General features: G+C 41.0%; 1 protein-coding gene across 1 annotated transcript in view; it reads right to left on the reverse strand.

The window, feature by feature from the left end:
* Window positions 1-311: 311 nt before the first annotated feature.
* Window positions 312-23,693, reverse strand: part of b4galnt4a (beta-1,4-N-acetyl-galactosaminyl transferase 4a) — a 133,042-nt gene continuing 109,660 nt past the window's right edge. Inside the window, exons 9-20 of the mRNA XM_053319176.1 lie at window positions 10,584-10,650; window positions 8,490-8,654; window positions 8,031-8,140; window positions 7,291-7,391; window positions 6,975-7,048; window positions 5,340-6,855; window positions 4,452-4,831; window positions 4,087-4,240; window positions 3,910-3,982; window positions 1,867-2,020; window positions 1,455-1,581; window positions 312-580 (exon numbers count right to left, since the gene is read on the reverse strand). Of these exons, the coding sequence (XP_053175151.1) occupies window positions 466-580; window positions 1,455-1,581; window positions 1,867-2,020; window positions 3,910-3,982; window positions 4,087-4,240; window positions 4,452-4,831; window positions 5,340-6,855; window positions 6,975-7,048; window positions 7,291-7,391; window positions 8,031-8,140; window positions 8,490-8,654; window positions 10,584-10,650 (3,036 nt within the window). The 3' untranslated portion in view covers window positions 312-465. The remainder of the gene's footprint in view (window positions 581-1,454; window positions 1,582-1,866; window positions 2,021-3,909; window positions 3,983-4,086; window positions 4,241-4,451; window positions 4,832-5,339; window positions 6,856-6,974; window positions 7,049-7,290; window positions 7,392-8,030; window positions 8,141-8,489; window positions 8,655-10,583; window positions 10,651-23,693) is intronic.

Here is a 23,693-nt window from a genome sequence, read left to right on the forward strand (position 1 = left end):
AAGCACACACAAGCGGCGACACACCCACGCACACTTATATATATATATGTACATACTCGCGCACACACACACATACACACATACACACTAACACTCACACAAAATCAGCTGCTTTCCAGTCTGTCTGAAAACATTGCACCAAAAAAAAAAAAAAAAAAAAGGACGGAGAGAAGGAGAACAAAAATAACTCTCTTCTCTCTGTACAGTAGTTCAGTCAGTGAGGCAAAGTGATGACTCAGGACTATCTGCTGCGTAAACAGCTCGCTTCCAAAGTTCACATTTGGGCTCCATTTCCTCATACAGACACCCATACGAGAGGGGCCGATAGCGAAACAGAGGCTTCCCTGTGAGGAGTCTGAAAAAAAAAAACAGGCCAGAGTTCAGGCAGTGAGTGAGCTCCTACAGGTCTCTCTCACACACAGTGGATCTGCAGGTAGGTTAGGATCCTCCAACCAGCAAGAGGCACTATCCTTTAGGAGTTTTCCTGTTTTGGGCATTCCACATTCCCCGTTTGGAGTGGTAGTAGTGAAAGAAGTTTCTCAAGCGTAGTCTCTCTACTTCCAAACCATTCTGCAGCACCCTACAGTCAGAGGGAGAAAGAAACACCAGTTTGAAGTTAAATTGCTTATGGTGCTATTTTCACAATGCTAGGCTACAATGGAAGCTTTCATCATACATGAGTATATAATGAGTTAACAACTGTAGCATCTGTTTTCAAGATAACTTTAACCAGGGGCTACCATCACTTATTTTTCCTCTTTTATTAAAGGGCAGCGAGTATGCCCATATTGCACCCAAGAGATTCTCATCTAAGATTTCTGCCTCTGCTGTTATCAAAGGAAACTACATTAAAAGTCAATGCTGTAAGTACTAAAAAAAAGTACAAAAAAAAGAAATTTCATCCATCTGCATTATTTTAGGGGTAGAGACAGAAATGTGGGAGGTGGATATCTTCAAATCTGGACAGATTAAATCAAAACTCGATGGTGGTAAAAGAGCATAGCTGAAAAGGATGGGAAGTCCACATACTGAATATTCATCTTAGACCATGCTGGTCAAAATATTGTCTCAGTAATCATTTGGGAGCTTGCACTGCCCCTGTTTTCCTTCCATTGCTGCTTTAGTCCTGAATGTGCACACTATCTCCCCCTCTTTGCTTTACATATGATATTGTCCATGTACAGTTGAGGAGTTGAGGTTACAAAAAAAATGTATTTACAAAAAAAATAATAATACAAAAGTATTGTGTCATTAATGTGATAAACTGCAATGAACAGGAAGGGGAAAAATATTAGGAACTTTTGGAAAACATAATGCAACTTGGTACAAACTAACACACCTTTATAAAGCTTATACTATTAACCTACAACTTTAAAGGGTACCGTAGAGTTTAATCAACATCTCTCTAACACTGTCTGTTTGTATGCTCTTAGTGGTATTAATTGCATGGTTACCTGTCCAGCAGCTCCCAGTCCTCTCCACCCCAGCGGTCTTTGAATTCCTCTGTGTTCATCCCTCCAATCTTATCAAAATCGGACTTATAGATTCCAAACAGACCGAAGCCATTTACCTCCCAGTAACCTGAAGAGAGAACAAAAAGAATGTTAAAAAGAGCCATCGGTCCCATTGCATGCTGTTGCATCAATAGTGATTAAAAACAAAGTCTGATGCATCTGATCCAAGTGTATTTATTATGTGTGCAAATCCATTATCAAGAATTCAATGTAGCTGCCCATATCTGGTGCAACATTCATTGGAGAAATGAGTTTGAGTGATGACTCAAATGATGTTAATCTGTGAATGTCACTGCGTGAGTACAGGCGTGTACCTGCATGTGTTTACTGCGTGTGTTTATTTGTGCCTTACCGTCAGGCTCCTGTGGTGAACTGCCGCAGCTGAGTCTCATGACAATAGGTGCAAAAGCAAGACGTCCCTCCACACAGTGCTTCCTGATGCTCTCCAAGATGTTGAGAGGGAAGTGGATATGCAGATCACACAGGAACACAATGCTGTGGCTATCCTGCAGGAGCAAACGCAAACAATAACTTGCACTGTCACTGCGTCTCAATCTGTTCGCTGAAGTAATTTCTTTTAATTCTACAAAATAAATTAGACATGCAAAAATTGCAACATTTAAAAATCTTAAAAAAAGTCAAGTCAAATTTGTTATTGTTGAAGAATTTCTGAAAAACCTATACGATCACAAAGTTAATTTAATGTTAATTTCTCATATCTCATATTTTACATGAAACGAATAATGTATCCTCTTATCTTTATGCATTTCAAACTAAACATGGTGAAGCAGCTTTTAGCTGTTATGCTGCACACAACTGGAACAAACTACCAGCAGAACTGAAATCAGCCCCAACTGTGAACATTTTAAATCCAGGTTAAAAACATTTCTCTTCTCCTGTGCTTATGATTGAGCTCTTTTAAAGCACTTTACATTTTAATCTTTCATTTGCACTCTATGTCCTTTTAATGATTTTAAAGCTAATTTATTATTTTATGCTGCAATCATTTTATTTATGTCTTGCTATTTTTCTGTACTTTGTTTTTATTATGGGGGGGGTGGGGGTGGGGGTTAATTGTATGTTTTAAGTTTCTCAAATTACATGTTTTTCTGTTTTATGTAAAGCACATTGAGTTGCCATTGTGTATGAAATGCGCTATACAAATAAAACTGCCTTGCCTTGCCTGCCTTCCTTCGTTATAGTACATAGTAGTGTGCTTGCTACTGGAAGTGCATTTCTGAATGCAGAAATAAAATCACTCTGTGATTTCAAGAAATTGTCTCTTATTTAAAGATTTTTTTGCTCGTCTTTAATCTTGCATCAAGGCATCAATTATCGCAGCTAGCTAAATATAAAAGGATAAAAATGTTGTTTTAGGGTGTGCAGGTAGTTGAGTGGTTAGAGCGTATGCCACATAAGCAGGGGACCTGGGTTCAAGTCCTGGCTGGCATGGTCTATTCTAAGATTTTATTTGCTAGTTATTATCTTATTTTTAATATATAAATTCTTATAATCTGCTCAACCAGGGACTACAATACTCATTTCAAGGAATTCTGTCTTAAATAAGTGTGATATCATTGCTTGAAGATTGCTTCAATTTTAGTCTACTTTTAAGGCACATTTTGGGTATTCAGTGTCTAGACTTTTTTTGCTAGTTTTAAGAATTCTAACCAAGTACATTTTTCTTACCCCATTGGCAGATTTTTTTGCCCAATACAAGACAATTTGGCTGGATTCAGGATTATTTGGCTTATTTTGAGAGGGGTCGTTTTTGAAGTGTATGCGAGTGCATGTTCACGAAAACCTAATATGGGATTTCAGGATTAAAGAAAGCAGAAGTCTGCTCTGCATCAAGGGCTTGTCTTCACTTTCAGAGCTCCCGGGTCATTCAGACATGAGTGACATGCCTGTCATGCCACTGTGACAGCACTGACACTCAACTGACGCATCAACGTCTGTCCAGATCTCCAGCCGCTCCACGCCCTGTGGGTGGGAGTGCATGTGTGTGTGATAGAGAGACAGCCAGTGAGAGAGTCGTAAGGGTACATGCACACAAATAACCTGTGAAAGGGAGAGGATGTGACAGCTATGGCGTACACATGACAGAGAAAATGCAGCTAACTGTCTAAGCGATTCCCTGTCATCCACAGCTGGGCTCTGTGGGAGATGGCGAAGGGAAGCAGGGGGGAGGCTCCGAGATAAGGGTGAGATCCACAGCCCACTGACAGACCTGCCTAGCAATGATGCATTCATTATGCATGACTGTGCTCTTTCTGTCTGTCCATCAGCCAGTAAAGGTCATATGGTCAGTGTGAGTGTCTGACCTTCAGTGAGTGTTTTTTTTTCTGCCAGCTCACATATTGCTGTCTTCCCTCTATGTGTTTGTTTCTCTAACCTCAATGGTGTCCACTCCGATCTGCAGTCCTGCTGAGCGCTCAAAGTTCCCTTCTCTCCTAAGATATTCATATCTGTCAAAATATATAAATATATACACAAAGTCAATTGTAAGTCATTAAACTGTTTTAAATGTATGTTAAGTAAGATTACATGGCTGATGGTGTTGCACACAGACCTAGGTACACTGCTCTCTCTAAGTGCCTGCTCCACATCCATGTCTTCGCTCTCAAAGTCAACGATGATGATGCTGAAATTGTCGTCCTTGGTCTGACGATGAAGATTCTCCATGTCGGAGATAAACTGCTGCACCCAGCGAGCCTGGTTTTTCACTGAAGGACAGAAGGAACAAAGAGAAATGTAAGCAGCAAGTTAGGTAAACAAAAAGAAATTATCCTTCTGAACTATAATTACTTTCATGAAGTCTATTCATTGTATGACTGTGCTGAATTTTCTGTGGATGATTAAAAAATAAATCATGAATAACATGAATAATTTAGTTAAAGAATTGGTTGTATACAGTTTATTATTTTATTCCCAGACCTGGTACCACAAAGTGCACCATGATATCTTTCCTCCACTGCAGCATGACCGGCTGGCAGAGCAGAGGTTTGGCGTAAACGGTGCTCAAGGGTGTTGCTCCAGGCTGGGCAGAGGACCTGGTGGAGGGAGGGGGTAGTGGGGTGGTGAGGCTAGACGTTGCAGCGGAGGTGGCTGAAGCCGGAGCCGAGGCCGGAGCAGAGTCAGTGTTCTCCAGGCTTTCGTCTCCTTGCCTGCCGCGGTGGAGCAGCAGGTAAATGTATTCAGAAAGACGCACCACGCTGCGGCCTCTCTCCATTAGCTCCAGCTCCACCAAGTAACGGTTCCCCCTCGCCGAGTCACGCCGCTTCTCAACATTGATGATTCGCAGCAAGGTGTAGATCCTGGGGGATGGACAGAGAGGCTGAGACTTAAGCAAAGGCACACAGGTTTTACATACTTGTTTTTTCTACATATTATAAAACAAAAAGAGCCCACGAATACAAAACAGTATTTCTTATATCATTTTCATAATTAATTATTGCTTGACTGTAGGCAGACCACTTCAAAACACTGCTATTCATTATCTGTGACACCGTGAAGTCAGCGTGGTGTGTTGTGGGAGAAAAATGAGAACAGAGAAAAGTTAATGGCCAGGCTATTGTACACAAATAACATCAAGGTTTGTGAGCACTGCTGCAGAAAATGGTAATCAGCACCTAGAGAACTGCTAGCATGAACTCAAAGCACCAGGGCATGACCAATATGTTCTCTGAGAAATTACTTCTCGCTTTGCATAACAGCAAAACTAACCAAATTTGAATTTACGACGTTGCAGGGCAACATGAGCACCTATTTTAGACTCTCTCTCTCTCTCTCTCCCTCTCTCTCTCTCTGTCATCTTTCTCTTACCCTCCGTTGCGTTCGTTGAGTTTCTCCATGTACTGCGCCAACACGTCCACCACCTCACTCTCTGCCAGCTGCAGGTTGCCAGACACATTGCAGCGCAGGTCATTCCAGTCAGAGCGCAGCAGTTCAAAGTCCATTGGATTGACCGAGAAGGTCCTCTGCCAGTTGATGCTCTCTTCCGCCCAGCCTGGTCGGGCCTCGACCTCCTCGTAGCTGTAGTCTGACAGCTCTCCCTCCTCTGGTTCTGGCTCAGGGTCAGGGTCGGGGTCAGGATTAGAGTGATTTGTATCCTGGTCCAGTTCTGCTGGGTTGGGGTCTGGATCTGGCTGCTGCTGGGACTCTGTAATCTCTGATGTCCTGAGGTAAGAGGTGACCCGTGACTGACCTTGTAGCGTATTTTCTGTGGAGTTCAGACGTGGAAGGGTAGGGGGAGGGGGATCTTTGTGATGGGACAGAGATGTTTGAGGATCTCCTTTGCTTGGCAGATCAGCAGTGACAGTAGTCTTTAAAGTCTGGTGCTGCCCTCTCATCTTGCTTTTGTCTGGTAGTTTTGCTACTGCTGCCCTGTTTGCAGACTTCTGCACACTTTCCTTGTGCATGTTGATGCTTCCGTTGTGAGAAAGTGTCTTTTCCTCCTTTGTAGGAGGATTTGGCCAGAGGTGAGGGGCACTAACTAGGCTCCTACCTCCTGTTATGCCTGCAGCATGTCCCTTGGCACCCAGGTTGACCAGCCTGGTGGTCTTCCCAGTTTGGTAGAGAAATACACCCGGGAACACCTCTCTTGGGTGGCGAGATGCCCTCTCCTCCCTCCTCTCTCGACGCTGCTCCCTCTCCCTCTCCCTCTCCCTGGCAGGCCGGGGCCTAGTGATATAGATCTTGTTCTCCTCCCTCTTCTCCTTCTTGTTTCCAGTGAGCTTGTTGTTGTTTTCGTGGAAGTTGTTGCTGTGGGCAGAGTTGCTGAGGATCTGTTTGGCACGGCTGGCAAGGGCAGAGAGGGAGGACTTTTGGGGGAAAAGAAGTGAAGACTTGCTCAGTTTAGGTGGAGTCTCAGCTCCCTTCTCTCCTCCTCCTCCTCTTCCTGTTCCTCCCCCTTTCCTGCCAGGGCCAAGCTCTGCAGAAGCTGTGCGGATCCAGGACAGGGAGCGAGCACGGACCACACTGTGTGTAGACTGTGGCTCTGGAGGCCTCTCTCTGGTGTCATATCTCATGTTCCCCCGTGTATGATCTTTTTCCCAGTCTCTATCCACATCCCTACCCATCTGCACGTCTCTGCGAGGAAAGTGTCTCCTTTCTCTGCGGTGTATAATATTGTTGATTGCTCCCTCGTCTTCTTCATCAGGGTCCTCCACTTCTTCCTCCCCTTCTCTGCCAGCTGGTGTAGTTCCAGGTCTTGAGTGCTGATGGGAGGGGTTGGAGGTGTGGCTGGTCTGGCTGGGATGAGAAGGCTTTTTGGGCGCCTGCGTGCCAACAATCTCTGCCTCGTCCTCAGCATCTACAACCTCCTCTTCCTCTAAAAAATCTGGACATACAGGAGGTACACAGTTGAAAGAGTGTGTTCACATGTGTTTGTTTATATATATAAATATATGTGTGTGTCACTGGATTTATGTAAATATGTGTTTGTTCATTATTAGTTACCATCTGGGTTGGGGAAGAAAAATGGTCTGTCATCTTCCTCCTCATCCATCTTCATATATTTGTAGAAACCAAACCTGGCAGACACAACAAAAGGTAACACATATAACACATATGCATTACTAGAAGGTTGAAGTTTCAATGTGCCTTACGGCATATCAAACTTAATCTCATGGTGAGAGGTCACATGAATCACTGCCATCAAATTCACAGACCCATGAACAGGTATTCTGTATAATCGGTGTACCACCTCATGAATACAAGACGGAGACAAATGTTCCCCTTAAACATAAGGTAAGACAAGATGAAAGCAACTTACTTCTCTAAGTAGATAGGTGACTCTCTGTAGAAGCACTTGTTCTCTCGCTCCATGTGGGTGAGTCGTGTGAAGTCGTTGGGGTAGACAAAAGATAGATACACCTGGAGAAAAATACAACGTCAACCTCCCACATATTTCTTCAAACAAACAAAAAAATGCATTGACCTTCTGAAGACTCATGAAGGTCACATCAGCATTTATTCTTTTTTTAAATGTTTTTATTTTTTATTCTGATGGGGTTTGAGTAACACCAGCCATTCTTTCAAATCAGCCACTGACATTATGCTGCATTTTTTTTCATTTTTGCAGGGCTCACATTTCAAGAACATCACTTGTATCAGCTGCTGCTATTGCTGCAGTAGCTTGTATTGTCCTACAGGGGGAAGCAGCGCTCAACACTACCTGCCACCTGCTTCCTTTGTGTTTTCACACAATGGGAAAGATACAGTTAATACAGGTAATGTCGAATCAACATGGACTTAGTTCTGCTTTTTTTTCTTCATCCAAGTGATCTGAATATTACACAGACTCTTTAGGGGCCTACTTTTTTTCAGCAGGTTAAAATACCATTGCTATAATTGGATGCACTTCTGATGACCCCACAGGGCTAATTTTAGCAATAACTACCAATTAAATCACACACTCTCTTACACAGTCTAACACACACAAAGACACTATCACACAAATTCAGTGGCAGGTGTTCTGTGACCCAGAGGGATGGTGATAGAGAGGTCGCTTACAAACTGCAGGCCCTGGTATCTGGCGATGGGAAAATCTTTGACTACGTAGGTTGGAGAGTAGAGGCAGGCCGGCAGAACATTTTCCAGGCGGGAGGGGTCAATCATTGGAGCTTGAGAAAGACAGAGTAAGAGAGAGTGAGAGAGGGTAGGCAAATATTTGAGATCTCGGACAAACATGTTGTATGGAGTACTGCCTTAATCAAAGCTACAGAATTGCAGGAAACTCAGAGATAATAAGAGAAATAGCAGCCAGTAACAGCAGGAAAACACACAAAAAAATGGAACATAGCCAGCCAGACGAAATGACATTCTGAATACAGCAAAACTGACAGCCAAAGAGGCTGTGAGCCAGACAGCCAGCCAGACAGTCAATCAGTCAGTTAGAGGAAATGACAGGCCAGAAAAGCAGGATGGGGACAGAAAAAGGGGACAGCCTAAAATGATTAGTGGCAGATTTACTGCTGTAGAAGGTGTCCCTGGGGTCTGGCTTCAGCATATCCGCTCCATGCCGCATGATGCTGCCTCCATTCAGGCCCTGGGGCTGAGACTCCTCTGGGAGACGGATGTGACTGGCCAAGGTCTGGGGGATGTGGTCCACACTGTTCATCTTGAGATTGGACTCGTCTGAAAAGCACAGATTGTGAGTGAGAGAGAGAGAGAGAGAGACAGAGAGACGCAGAGAGAGAGGGAGAGAGAGAGAGAGAGATGGTGTAGAGGACAGAGAGAGACAGACTCATTATTGCTTAATGATGGACAAATTTGTTGTAAGCTGTTGGAAGGAAAATATTGTACACATTATTTGTGCTGCAATCATCATAGATCTTCACTAACCATGAAAAGGTGAAGGATTAGGAGGAAAGAGAGACAGAGAACAAAGAAAGAAATGAAGAAAAGGAAGAGGAGGAAAGCACGATCAAAAGCCCAAGTGGGAGGATCAGAAAAAAGTTGGAAGAAAACAAAAACAGAGCAGGGCAGAGTCATAATTATACCAATCGATACAAGAGAAGGGGGAGAGAGCATGTGTGATTAATAGCATGTCAGGAGCAAGGCCTGATGGGAGAAATGCTTTATAATTAACAGGGTGGTCAGCATCATTTTTATCCTCTAGAGGGGTTGAAGAGCGCATAGGGAGTGTGTGTGTACACATGCTACACAAAGAAAGGCTTTTTTTAGACTTATTTCTCTAACAATACGACATCTGTTGATCACATATCTGGTTTTCCACTACATACAGGTCTTGCCAAGACCATTTAATTATCTGTCGTTTGAAACCCTCAAAACAGGAAGACAAACAAACAGAACAACTGAATTCTACTTCTGGTTCTTTTGATTAGTTTGTATTATGTTGCACATATCTGGGTTACAATAAAAAAATTCAGGATTATGTCAGTATGAAAGATATATTCGGTTGTTCCCCATCTACAGATATGGCTACCTTTTATTGTTTTGTGCTCATTTGAATTTCCTGGTTTTGTCTGTAGTAAAACTCATAAAAAAGTGTAGGTATGTGTGTGGTTCATTAAATTCATTATCAGCTACTATCTAGGGGGTTGCAATTTCATGTTTTTTTTCTCCACTAATGCAGGATTATCTAATAAAAAAGTAGAATTGCACACACAATAAAGAGATGTATTTGGCTTCAAACCAGATGAAATTATTTTGGTGCTGTAGTGAACTGCCCTGCACATTGAAACGTTATGTAACCCTCTAAAAAAATGATTCAACTTTAACGGCAACAAATGTTTTTCTCTGTCAAACAGAAACATACATCAAACACTTTCCAGAGTGAGAACATGGAGAAATCCAGTGAGACGGACAGATGATGGAGAGGGAGGAGTTAGGATGCATGGGTGGATGGAGGGAGGGACGGATACAAAGGAAGAGATGAGTCCAGCAGGTGACCTCATACTGTATCATGTAAGAGGCCTTCTTCCTCCCTGTCATTGCTAGTCATAAACAAGAAGGCAGAATTTGGCGTACATTCCTAGCAACTTGCAGCTTTGCCCAAAATGACAACTCGACACATCATTTTCCGTGCAGCTGGCATTTTCCCTTATTATGTTACCCTGTGACACACCGCTATTCTTAGAGTTATAGAGGTTAGATTCGGTAGCTCTCATCTCTGCTATGAATGACACGTATAGAGGAAAATATAGCATCTCTCAGATTTTGTATCTTCTCTTTTTCTTCTCAAAGTGACATGGAAACAAATGAAACAATGAAAATAAAATTAAGCTATCATCAAGACTGAGACAATATATGTGAATTTGGGTGAGGGACAAAAGAGAATCACATCTTGGTTCTTTGACATTCAACTACTGATAGATACCAGACTAGACTAATGAAGCAGTTTTTGTTGTAGTACCATTTTCTTTTCTTTCCGGTGAGCCTGAGCTAAACAGAAAGGCAATATTACATTCAAGAGTCCCACATATCTCTTGACCACAAAAATCAACGAGCTTTAAAGCCTGTTTAAAAATGAATAGTGAAATAATTTTTTATTTCTAGGACAAGTTGACAGAAAAGCTTTCCATGCAACAGAGTAGCTCTTACCTGTGTATAGTGAGATGTAGGCTGAGTCTATCACTTCATATTTCAGTCCGGGGAGGAATGGACGCCACTGTGTTTAAAAGCAGAGAGTGAAAAAAAAAAGGGCGATTGAGTGAAAGGAGTAAATGTCAACATGTAGACAGTATAAGAAGAGCAGAAATCCTCCATCATGGTTTACAGGCTAAACTGTGTTATTGATCTGAGCAACATCCCAGGATCAATCTGATGCTGGGCTTATGTATAAACACACTTAACCAGAAAAGAGAAGAGGAAACAAAGAGAAGCGTGAACATGAGTAGAGAACAAGGACTGTGATGCCATGAGGGGCGAGGAAATGGAGAAATGAGCAACAACAGCAAGAATCCAGAGAAAATAGACCGTGAACAGAGCAAGAGCAGAGCCACAGGAGCAAGACAGAAAGAAGCAGGTGTAAAAAAAGAGCATCTAGTAATGACCTGAAAAAGTGAGGCCTAGTGAGAGAAACTAAGGGAGGGAGAGAGTCAGAAACAGAGAGAGAGAGAGAGAGAGAGAGAGAGAGAGAGAGAGAGAGAGAGAGAGAGAGAGAGAGAGAGAGAGAGAGAGAGAGAGAGAGAGAGAGAGCGAGAGAGAGAGAGAGAGACATGCTAAAATTCTTTTAAATAGATTTCACAATTACCACGTCACTTCTGGTTACCAAAGATATAATCACAGGAGACAGGTCATTTTCTAACCCTCCGGTTGAGAATACAAATATAAACACCCTCCTCAGGCTCATGCAAATGCCCTCACATGTGTATGCGCAACACACACACATACACACACAAACACATTAACACATCTGCTGCTTTAGGCACACATTGTGTCATGAATGTAACACTTATAAACACAACAACTACTAACATTTAAAGTCCAAAATCCAGCATCTTTTCTATGCTACTCTTTGACACACATGCAGACACATTTGCGTAAAAGCACACGTATCCAAGTACTCATATACAAGAGACAAACAAGGACACAGTGCGACATCATGCTGAGCAGCAGCAGGGAGCGGCTCAGCAGGCCATCCAAGGCTTCACCATTGTGTCATTATTTCATCCTGACTGTCCTCAAGGTCAAGTGAGAAGGCTGTCACATCCTGACTCAAGGAAGGACAAAAAAAAAAAAAAAAAAAGACCACAAGTGAGATGTTACTTTATTTTTTATTACCCATTACAGAAGTGTTTAAACAAATGTAATGATGTCTTTCCACAAAATGAGTGGAAGAAACCAAATGTAACCAGACAAAATCCACAAGATAATGGACATTTAAAGACCTTTGATTCTACCCTCTAGACCTCCACAGGGCAACATAGTTAAGGAGGGAAGATGGTTTCTGCAATCTGCAGTCATATCGAATGTCATTTGGATTTCAAAATCAAACACACTGATGACTGGTTAGCTGCATTGCTAATGTCTGAGCTGCATTTAGCGACACAAAATCATTTCCTCATCATCAATCATTTCACTCATTTCAACATGTTCCCAAATCAAGACAAAAGCTGGACTTGCAACCCATCCATGACCATGTGAGAGCCTTGTAGGACTCACAAATGTATCTGCAATTTGGGAACAACCATCATTTTTGAAACCTGACATAGGCCAAATCACAAATTTGCTTCATAAGGCTTTACAGTCTGTGCAGCAGAAGACAACCTCTATCCTGAGTCAGGATAAGGAAAACCTACAGAAGTGGAGACTGACAGAGATGTGGTAAATTTATGCACAGAGTAGACAGAAATAACATTAGTAAAGTTACACAATGGAGAAACATGAGACTGATAATATTAAGTGAACAGATTGCAAAAATATAAGGAGTTGAACTTTCTTTGGAGGTTTTTTTTTTTTTTGCTTAGTCTCTAATTAGTTAATGAGAGTTGACACTTTGACATGGTGACTAGTGGTTTCTGCTGCATTTGTGTGTGTGTGTGTGTGTGTGTGTGTGTGTGTAGGGAGCAGGTCAAGGTTCTTCCTTTTCAAGGATCAATGGAGCATAATACTGCTGCTGTCACATCTGCCTTAAGAGACAAACACATAAGTAGTTGAGACACTGCATGTTAAATACATAGGTGCACCCATGTATTTTACAGCTTTGTGTGAATTTCTCCTGTTCATTGACTGGCCTCATAGATTCCCTGATTAATTCTACCAAGGGAGGTACTGACCTTGTGTGTATGTAGATGTGTGTTTGTGTGTGTACTTTATAGGTGCACGTACACACAGTATTTGTCACCGGTGTGTTTGTTTGTGTGAATGTGGGTGTGTACTTTCTGTGTGTGTTCGGGTGCATCTTGTGTGAAATAGTGTTGACAGGGAGCAGTGGGAGGATGCAGAGTCCCGCTTGCTGGCCCAACAAGTTCAACAGAGAGGAGAGAAAATCAATATCCAAGGGGAAATAACAAAAAGTACCAATCGCAGCACAAAATAGCAACGGGCAAGCAGCAGCGTGGTTTCATCATGTCTGGACCACCCAGTGACAAAAGAGGGTTTGATATTGTTTTCATTCAGATGGCCAAAAGTGGGTGTTGTTCCAACTCATACTGTGTAGTCTGATGCCAGTTGGAGTGACACACAGACAGTACTTTCATTCCCGCTCACATACACGTAATTTGCCTCTGGTTCCATGGGGCGCAGGTTATTTTCCACCCCCACCCCCCCCCCATAGCAAGCTGGCTGCAGGCTGCTGCTGTTGTATTTGTTTGTTTTGGGCAGCTTTTGGAGCACTACAGATACTGGACGGAGTTGTTTTGTTAGCGTGACAGGAAATGAAATTTCCCAGTTTACGTAAAAATCTATTTAGATTTAAGCTAAAATACTTTAAAAGAAAGTAAAGGCTTCCATTTCGGCCCTCAGAATCCTGTTCTGGATTTTCTGAGGGATAAATAAATCCTTTCATTTTTTTCTTTGAGGTTTTCTGATTCATTCCAAGTTGCTTTCACCAAACTTTCTTTACAGCAATTGCTTGTTTCAACTTCACAAAAGCCACCTGTTCATGCGTAGGTGCACATTTATTTTATCATTAGCGTTACCAACGCCCCCAAATTGCTACAGTATATAAAGGCCACCTGTTTTGTTTTATTTGTTTGAATTATTCATACAAAATTGCCAATGAGTAAAAAACAAACAATTTCACACTGCTGAGATTCAGGTCTTGCTGTCAGAAAACAGCAGAGGAACAGATAACTAGTTTACCAGTGTTTAGCAGGGACCAAAAACAATTAGAAATATTAAGGAGCTATAATCAATGTGTTGTCAAGGCAGCAATACTGTAAACCATGACAGAAAAAGAAGGAATAGGTGGAAATGTCTTTAAAAAGCAAAGCAGTCCATAGACGGTCAATAGGATGTGACAAATAGACAAAGAGAATATAAGCCCAAGTAAGTAACATTATTTATATAGCACCTTTCAAGAGCAGATATGTATAAAGTGTAAACATAAACACAGTAAGTCAGAATATATAGAAAAATATACAGTTACATGTAATGTAATCTGACAAATAAATGAAAATAGAATGAAGGTGAACACAGCAAGAATAAAGGTTTTCCTTCTTCACTTGAGCACATCAGTGGTTCACTGTACACTATCTATATGCTTTCTCTCACTTTCTTGATCTTACTTTCACAAAGCTGCAGGGCTTTAGGCCCAAACTGGTAGAGTGGTGAACAAGGAAAAGTCAGTGGTAGAGCAGACAGCAGGACAAAACAGATGTTAATAAGCCTAACAACACCTGCCTGAGGGAACAAGGCCAGAGGAGACTGATGCTACACTGCTGTTATTATGTATTTACTTTACCTTTACTCATAATAGGCAGGTTGGATAGGCATGCATGTTTGTTAAAATGACTAAATGTCAGAACAACCTGGACACAGAATGATGATGCATTTGCAAGGTTTAATGGAAAGACAGCTGGTGATATTTACTGTTTTTCTTATTGTCAACAAATCCAATTTGAGGACCAAAACTAATAATAAATAGATCCAATCCAGTACTGTATTGTCCTTGACCTGCACTGTTGTCCAAAAGATTCAAAATCTTCATTAATCCACGGCTGAAAATAGTCCTAAAAAACAAACCTCTTCTTACGCCCATTTGCTGAAACCTTAGGTGCCCATCTGTTTAATAAAATTCCTTTGCTCTTTGTTATGAATAAAACGATGTAATTACCTGCAAAATGTACGTTCAGTTTGAATTAATGAGCTTGGGCTAAGTGCTATAGATAGGTCAGGAAAGTTGTAAAATATTAGTACATGGCTGACCATAAGAAAAATGCAATCATCATGCAATCATGCAAACCTTATCATTTACATGTATATACATACATACATACATACATACATACATATGTATATATATATATATGTGTATGACATATGCTCTATAATGATTGGTACAGATTAGAAAACAGTGATTTAAATTGAGTTGTGAGACAAAGGACCTAGAACAGGGCTAGACCAGTGTCAATTATTACGTGTTAGGGTTAGACTGTTGCAAGTGAACTCCACTGTGTCCAGGAAATAAAAATGTCCCAATCTTTAAAAGTATTTAAAAACTATAGTTGGGAGCCTTGCAGAGTTTGACACATATGGCTCATTTGTGACAATATGTGTCATTGTAATCCTTCTTCAGAACACATTGTCACTAATCTGTGCATGTATCATCTAGAGCGTTCACATAAGAGCAACGAAGTACTGAGACATCTGATAGTCAAAGTATGAAATAATCATAGGACACAGATAAAGTGGAAGTTCTTAATGAGGTGATGGAAATGGGCACCGTCTTCATTTTTGCCAAGACTGTTAATAAGCTTTCTAAACTTTCCTTCAACATTTGCTCATTTTTTGATGTGATGAGAGATAAAACAGCAGCATAAGCACTCTCATTGACCTGTCTTTATGTGTCCATTGCCAGACAACTAATTGACCACAGAAACAGTGACAGTGAGAATTATGTTCTGGTGTCACAAAAAGGCAAAGTGACAGTTAACAAGCTCATGAAAGCACATATTAATAAGTACCGTGTCCTTTTATATTTTGGTTAGGGTTAGGGAAAGTAGCCCTTTTTTATTTTAATGTCATCTAAAAACTACTGTAAGTCTTCATACATAGCAAAATGCCAAGTGTTATCTGATGTTTACAGATGTGTTAAATATGTCATGTGTAATCTGATTTAGAGTTCTTATATCTGTTGGTTTTGTGACAAACCTTAAAATTGAATAACTGATCACATGGCAGTACATTTTGATTGGCATTGAAAATATCAGTTTTGATGAAAGCAAAAGTGCAAATTGCAATGCAAATTTCCCCATTGTGGGAATAATAAAGGTAGGGCTGGGCGATATATCGAGTATACTCGATGTATCGCGGCTTGTTCTCTGTGGGATGTAGAAAATGACTATATCGTGAATATTCGAGTATACATTCAATTTACACGCAGTTTGTTTTTAGTCGCGGCCCGTTGAACTACAGGTTTTTCTCACTCTCTCATCTCTCCGCACAGAGAGATAAAACAAGCGCACCTAGGTACGTAAAACACGTTCTGTTGTGCGTGCAACGTCATATGCCCGGCAGCATGTAGCAGCAGTAGCAGCGATCTCAGGTCGCGGGAGCAGCAGGTGATATTGACAAGTGGAGGAGGGAGATTTAATAAAACAATTCAGGATCCATCATCTGGCGGTGGTTTGGGTACAAGAGGGAGGACGTTGAACAACAAACCGTAATATGTAAAGTATGTCATAAAAGCGTCACCACAAAAGCTGGTAGTACAACAAAGTTATATCACCATGTGTGCTTGAAACTCTGCAAGAGCACATCTCCGGCCAGTGACATATTGAAGAAAGTGCCGAAGCAACCAGCACTGACGCAACTGAGTCTAGCGTCTTCTTTTTCCAGAACAGCAATACGATTAAATTATTCAAACAGCAGGAGATAACGTCCGCAGTAACCCACCACACAGAGAAAGACATGGCCCCAGTGAGTGTGGTTAAAAGCCCGGATTCAGAAAGATCATCGACACACTTGATATAATCTACGTAGCAGAGTCAGCTCTACCTTTATATCCTAGTGGCATTATGCACAAAATGTGCACTTTAATTTAGTGTTGTTTTGATGTGTCATATTAGTTACATCATGCATAAAAGACACTTTATTTGTTTTGAAATGACATGTTTGTGCCACTGCTTAATAACTCTTTAATAAATACAGTTTTGATGAATTTGTTTAGTTGTGATTTACGCTTTTGGCATGAATGTTTAAAATCGGCATATATTAATGCAGTATGAACAATGTTTTAACGTAGAAACGTAGAATCATCATACTGGCATGATTGTATGCATCAAAGTGTTAATTCAAGGCTAAGGCAAAATATCGAGATATATATCGTGTATCGTGAAACGGCTTAAAAATATCGGGATATTAATAAAAGGCCATATCGCCCAGCCCTAAATAAAGGAATATTTTATCTCTTAAATACAGCAGTCCTTGATGAACTTACCGGGTGATTCTGAACTGTATCTATATATTGACTGAATGTAGTCACCTTTAGCTGATTAAATCCCTTCAAACTACTGAGAGCAGCAGGACAGATTTACAATATGTTTTATGTACAGTATATTGTGTTATTGGATATACTGTAGGTGTTTCTTAAGGTAGTATTATAAATCTGATATCTGAAATACTGCTTAATCTGTGGCTTTTACTCCACAGAGACAGTTTCTCAGCTTCAACTCAGAGCTTTGTGAAAAATGTAAAAATGTGAAAATCTGGCAAAGACTGAGCTCACTGTACAAACTGACCTACTGGCACTCTGACACTTAGTTGCAATATGTTTGCCAAAGCTCTTCAAAACAATGTGGGAGGACATGAAAATGTTGTGGAGATGCTTCTGTTGGTTAACGTTAGCGTTTCAATGCTGTATTTAATATCTGCATTTAAATAAGATTAGGAATAACACACATGAAATGACGAGAAAAAGGTACTGATGGGATGCAAGAATTGTTATGACAGTTTTGATAGCGAGAGAAACAAAGTGTGAATTGGAACAATGGCAGTAATGGGAAGTCTGTAGTGTGGTGCTATGGTGCTGCCCACTGACAGGCGCCTAGCAGCAGAGCATCAAGGAGAGACTCCTGACAGACTCTCAACAGATACATCCTCAACAGAGCACTGAAGACACAGGTCCGCTGGTGTTTTGATGCTTTGCTGATACCATTGTCGAATCCTAAACTTCACACAATGAAAGTTGACAGCAATGAAGCAGAGAAGAGGCAAAAAAGCACCTAATCAAAAGATGTAACCGCAAACTACAGCAATGGAAACAAGGACGTAAAGCTCCTGACTGATTATGCTCTTATTTCAATTGACAACTAAATAGAACTAAACACTTGTGTGCTAGAGGATAAATGCCACTCTGCATTCCCTGTCACACTGACATGAAAACAGTGGCTTGTTTTTCATGTCATATCATGTCTTGCCTGGGGACCAAGGAACAATATTCAAAGAGATATGACGAGGTGGATACGGAGACGGGGTGTTTGATTTTCTGTGTTGAATTATACATTAAACAAATTCTCTCAGACCAGACATTTCAGAAAGACAAATGAGCTCAATATCCAGAGCAATTACTGACATGCTGCAGTCAGTGTGTTTACAACGATGCCCTGTGTGCTCAGACGGGAAACTAGTTAGTCACGCTAACATTCTCACCAGATACAAATCAAGTAACATTTACATGACCCAATGTCATAGCACACACCATAAACCTATGACAAGGACATGCAGATCAACCTGATGCATACTGGAAAAGAGATAACACAGGAATAACTAGCCTGATCTGAATACAAATAGAGAGAAAATAGATATAAATGGAATGTTTTTGGACTAAGTGAGCATGACAGCACAGACCTGACTGAACATGTAAAAATTGCTTTAATATGCTAGTACTGACACAGCCAATGGTAGATTATGAAACATCCAATGATAAAACACATTAGCAGAATGTAATCTGTCAAATTCATCCATGACCTGAATGTTAATGCAATGGTGCCTGCAACCTTCAAACAAGTAAAACTGAAGTTGCATGAAAACTTTTTTAATGCCAGTATGAATGAAATATGTATCTAAAAATGCAGTGAACATGAAACTGTACTCTGAAGCTACCAGATAGGGAACACATTTGGCTGATCTTAGGGTCATTTCTAACCAGAAATATGACGTACTGAGAAAGCATTACATGCTCAAGGCCATTAAAATTTAATTAACTACTTAAAGGACCAGCATGTAGGATTTATTGACATCTAGTGGTGACGTTATAGATTGCAACCAACTGAATACTTCTCCCTCACACACCCCTTTCCAAGCATATAGGAGAACCTACAGTGGCTGCAAAATACCCTCTTTTAGAGCCAGTGTTTGGTTTGTCCATTCTGAGCTACTGTAGAAACATGGCAGGTGCTCCCTATGTACTGTAGATATAAAGAGCTCACTGTAAGAAAATGAAAAGACAAGAATTCTTATTTTTAGGTGATTATACACTGATGAAAACATACTTATGAATATTGTATTACATTTCTGTACAATAGACCCCTCTAAATCTTACACACTGCTCCTCTAGGTCACCATTTTTCAAATAACATACTTCAGTGGTACAGAGAGACACATGGTGAGTCAGGATCCAGATAATGTAAGAATATGAATGGTGGCATAACAAGCATACAAAGAACGTGGGTGTTCAGGACACTAGCTTCCCTTTTAGTGTTAAATGGTATGTCACATGTGGGATGGTGGTCTTTGGGATGTTTTTGATCAAATCTGCATATGACAAGAGGAGGCATCAGCATGAAAGAGACAGAGAGGGATATGAACGGCCTAACGAATGACAATAACATGAATGAGAATAATAATTAGCTATATGATGAGATAATATGGGAATCACTGCCATTGACAAGTTATGTACATGTCTTGCTCTTGCAGTCATCACCCTCATAAAGATGGAGGGCATGGGTGATCACTGTAATCATTATAGTCATATTAATTGGCATTGATATTGCTCTCTCGAGGATTAAATGACAAAAAGCATTGGCATTAAAAGCATCTCATACAATTAAAGACCTATTGTGACAGAGGCAAAGGTCTACGCTGCTGTTTTTCCATACATTCATATAAATGAACTGTTGGAGGTGCCAAAAGACAAGTTGAAATCTCATCTCACAAACTATTACTGAATTGGTCGTGGTGATGTGGCAGACAATGCTGACAATGGAATAAAAAGTTTAAAAAGTAATTCAAACTGAAAATGAAAGTAATTTATAGGCAGGGAAAAGCAAATGTATGTGTGGTAATGATAAAGAGTGTAATTAAATAAAACAAAGAGGACAAAAAGATAAAGTTAAAAGTGGGGAAAAGGCATTTGAAGGAGAACGCAGCAAAAACCAAAAAGTGAACTGAGGCAAAGAATACGACTCCTTATGTTTTAGAAAGCTGATGAACTAAAGTTAACCCTAAAGGGCGTTGAAGTGGCAAAGAAACCAAGAGAAAGTTAATTTACTTCCAAAAGTAAAAAGACACACACAATATAGTTTAACAGCAGGCTCCAGGTCGCACCGACCACTGCTGATTTATACTGAGGAGGGAATATACGTGAGACAGATGTTGAGAGGCCTGTGTGTACGCTTGTGAGTCTGCGGGGGAGGGGAAGATGAGTGTGTGTGTATACATGGGTTTGTGTATTAATTGGTGGACAGTTTGAGAATTGGCCTGGCAGGAGTGATAAAAAAGGGCCATTAAAATCTCGCATTTAAATCCCAGACCCCTGCCTCTCCATAAACTTGCCATTACTAATTAAGGCGTGACTTTCTTCTCCTCTTTCCCTCACTCCTTCCTCCCCGTTCACACCGTTTAATGGCCAACACTTTCCTTCATTCTGTCACATGGTTAGCGAGAGACATTTTCCATTAGGCCAGTGGAAAGGTCCTGTGTTTCCCTGACAAAGATCCAGATGGCAATTAAGAGACTTAATGAAACTGCTGTTCACTAAATCTTCTGTCATCTTGTATATTCCATTCAAAAACAGTCATCACTCTAAAAGAGATTTTATTTGAAGTTAATTGAAGGGAAACACTTTGGTTGGACTGCAATGGAAAGGTTCAGTCAGAATGCAGGTTTGGTAACTACTCATCCTTGCAGCTCAACAATCTCCTCATTCATTGGCCTGCTGCTTATACATACAAACACTATTGTTTCCATCCCCTTGGGGAGGAAACAGTGTAATCCTAACCTGTCTCTTCCTGCCTCTAATGCTGCTTATGTTCCACCTTTCTGCAGCCACTCTCCCTAATTCTTTCACACGATGGAAAAGAAAGGGGAGAACAAGGTTTCTTATTTTCTTCCAAAAGGTAAGGCTGTGCCTGTGTACTATCTGATATTTACTCCTTCTCATTTCTTTATAACAAGTGCTGCTAAACAAATACATTCCCAGAGGAACAGCCCACCTTTGACCATGCAATCACAGCTTGGCAAAGAACACAAAAGAAAGAGCTGTGAATCCACGCTATCTGCTCTTTAACAAATGAGTGCCTGGGTTTCTGCGGATTTATGTGAGCCCTGGGCTTATGCTGTTGTGGGCCGGTCACGGTAAATCTGCTATTTTTGTCAAGGTGTGAAATGTATTCCGCTGTTAGATCACACACAGGGGCCGCACTAAGACAGCGTGCCGCACACACATACAATGCACGCATTCCCACACACAATCTTGATTTGCTGCTTGACTTTTATACGCTTCATTAAACTGTTTCTACTAGTACAAACCCACTTTGATGCCCTCATTGGTAGTTGACTAAGGGGGGTGGGGGGGGTGGGAGATGGATTTCAACTTGACCTTGACTATCTTGTAGAAATAATCACATGAGCAGTTTGCAAAGTCTGTAGGAAGTTGAAGATTTGAGGTAGAGAGAACGGGAATATTTCATGTGTATGCTCTAATAAATACTTCTATATTAACAACAACATATGTAATGTGAAAGGAGTTCTTTGTAATGACAAATTATAACCAGATCTTGTAGTTTCTCTCAGCTTTATGTAGGTTTTAGTGTTTTTCAGCTAATTGTTTTGGTACAGTAACTGTTCTCACCAGAGTTGTTTCTGGTCACAGCAAGCAGCTGGAAAGAGCCCATTATAGGCCAATATATGCTACCTGCCCAGCACCCAACATCAGACAGACAACGTTAGCGTGTGAATATAAAGCAGAGCATCTAGACTAAAACAGAGCAGTAAGGAGAGTGAACACAACTCAAAATGTCGCTCCATGTCTGCTGGTTGTGTAAACAGACTAAATTCGCCACATCAACTGTATAAGTATTACTGTATAAGGTGATATGTCAATGTTGTGTTTATCTATAAGGAATGTGTACTTGCACTTATTTGATTAGTCAACACTGCTCAATGACGTTACATTGCATGGAGCCAGCTTCAGCTTTCTTGCCAGACAACCCTGCAATTTCTGCCAAACTCAACATCGCTATAGTCCCATTGAAAGGGCATTTTTTGACGCAGTGCTGCTGTGGGTTTGAACTCTGCTGAACACCCTCTACACAGGAAACCATCACTAGGGGTAAGTATTCCAACAGCAAGGAGCATCCCTCACTGACACTTAGTGCATCCTCCTGGCTTTTATTCCATAATTCATCACCAACTTATTTTGTTTGTCCTATCCAGAGGCTCTCCCAATAAAAATGGGGAGGTATTTGTTTACCACTGGGATATGATTGTCACGGGCCATCATTTATTATTCACACTTGTACATCATCAGCAGAATATTCATAACACGCCCACACCAACGACCCACAACATCCCTCAGCAACAGCACAGTACTTGGGAGACAGGCCAACAGGACATTTCAATACTGCTTGTTTTGAAACTCAGGGAGAACACTGCCATGGGTAGTTACTATCAGATTGTGCCAATTTACCAATCTCAAACTAAGTATCAGTGAGGCATGGTACACACACAGTCCTCTGCCTACATCTCATCTCTCTCTGCATTCATGTGTGACCCTCTTGGCACCGCAGAGCTATCAGCGAGGTGCTCCTCACATCACCCTATCAACTCGTCTCTAAAAACCATCTCTGAGCTGAACAACACTGTACAGAATAAAGATTGGAGAGACTAGTGGAGAGAAACGAAAAAATGTATCCAGGGTGAAGGAGTGGTAAAGTGATGAATGGCTTGTGGATACTTGGTGAAAAAATAGAACAAAAATATGACAGGACATTAACATGTATAAAAACCCAGGAAGAAACTAAAGAGAAGTAAGACAGAAATAAAGGTAGAGGGAAGTAGCTCGAGGCGGTCAGACAGAGAAGGGAGTTTGCAGGAGGATAAAGACAGAATGAGAAACAAGTAAAAAATCATTAACCTTGAGGGTGTAAAAATGACACTCAAGTTCTGTGAGAGAAGGAAGCAACTGCAGCAATATCACTGCTGCTCTGCTGATGATGATGGTCACCATGATGATGATAACCTAGGGCTTGTAAAGAGTTCCATTCCATACACACACCAGTGATCTCTTTTTATCATCTGCCCTCCTACTCAAAGCACAGAGCTCAGAAGAGGCATGTGGGATCTCGTTTGAAACTTCATCTTGAAATTAAGCCCCACTCATCTCTGAGCCTTGCCTGAGGTGCAGAACACCACTGCTGAGAGAGAAATGGTGCAGAGGAGAGTTGAAGAGAACAGGAGAGAAAAACGAAAGTTAGAGAAGGAGGAGATGGAGTACAGAACAAAGATACAGAGAGAGGAAAACTCAAACAGGAGTGGCAGAAGAAAATGGAGGAGGGAGACGTGACACGCGAGATGACACGAAAGTAATGGAAAGAGGATAGGAAAACAATGTGCGAGAGACTTTCAAAGGAGTTGATGCCCTACACCCATGGAGCGTAGCACAAAGTCAGAGTGACAACAAGAAGGGCATTTATTGCATATGAGCCCATGGAAAAAGTAGGAAAATGCAAGTATTGTACAGTCGAGCGGGGATGAAGGAGGAAGCTTTCCACTTCAAATGCTTCTTTTCTTTTCTCACCTGTTCAGCCACCACTCTGACAATGTTTA

Source organism: Scomber japonicus, chromosome 5 (genome assembly GCF_027409825.1).
Source record: "Scomber japonicus isolate fScoJap1 chromosome 5, fScoJap1.pri, whole genome shotgun sequence".
NCBI lineage: Eukaryota > Metazoa > Chordata > Actinopteri > Scombriformes > Scombridae > Scomber > Scomber japonicus.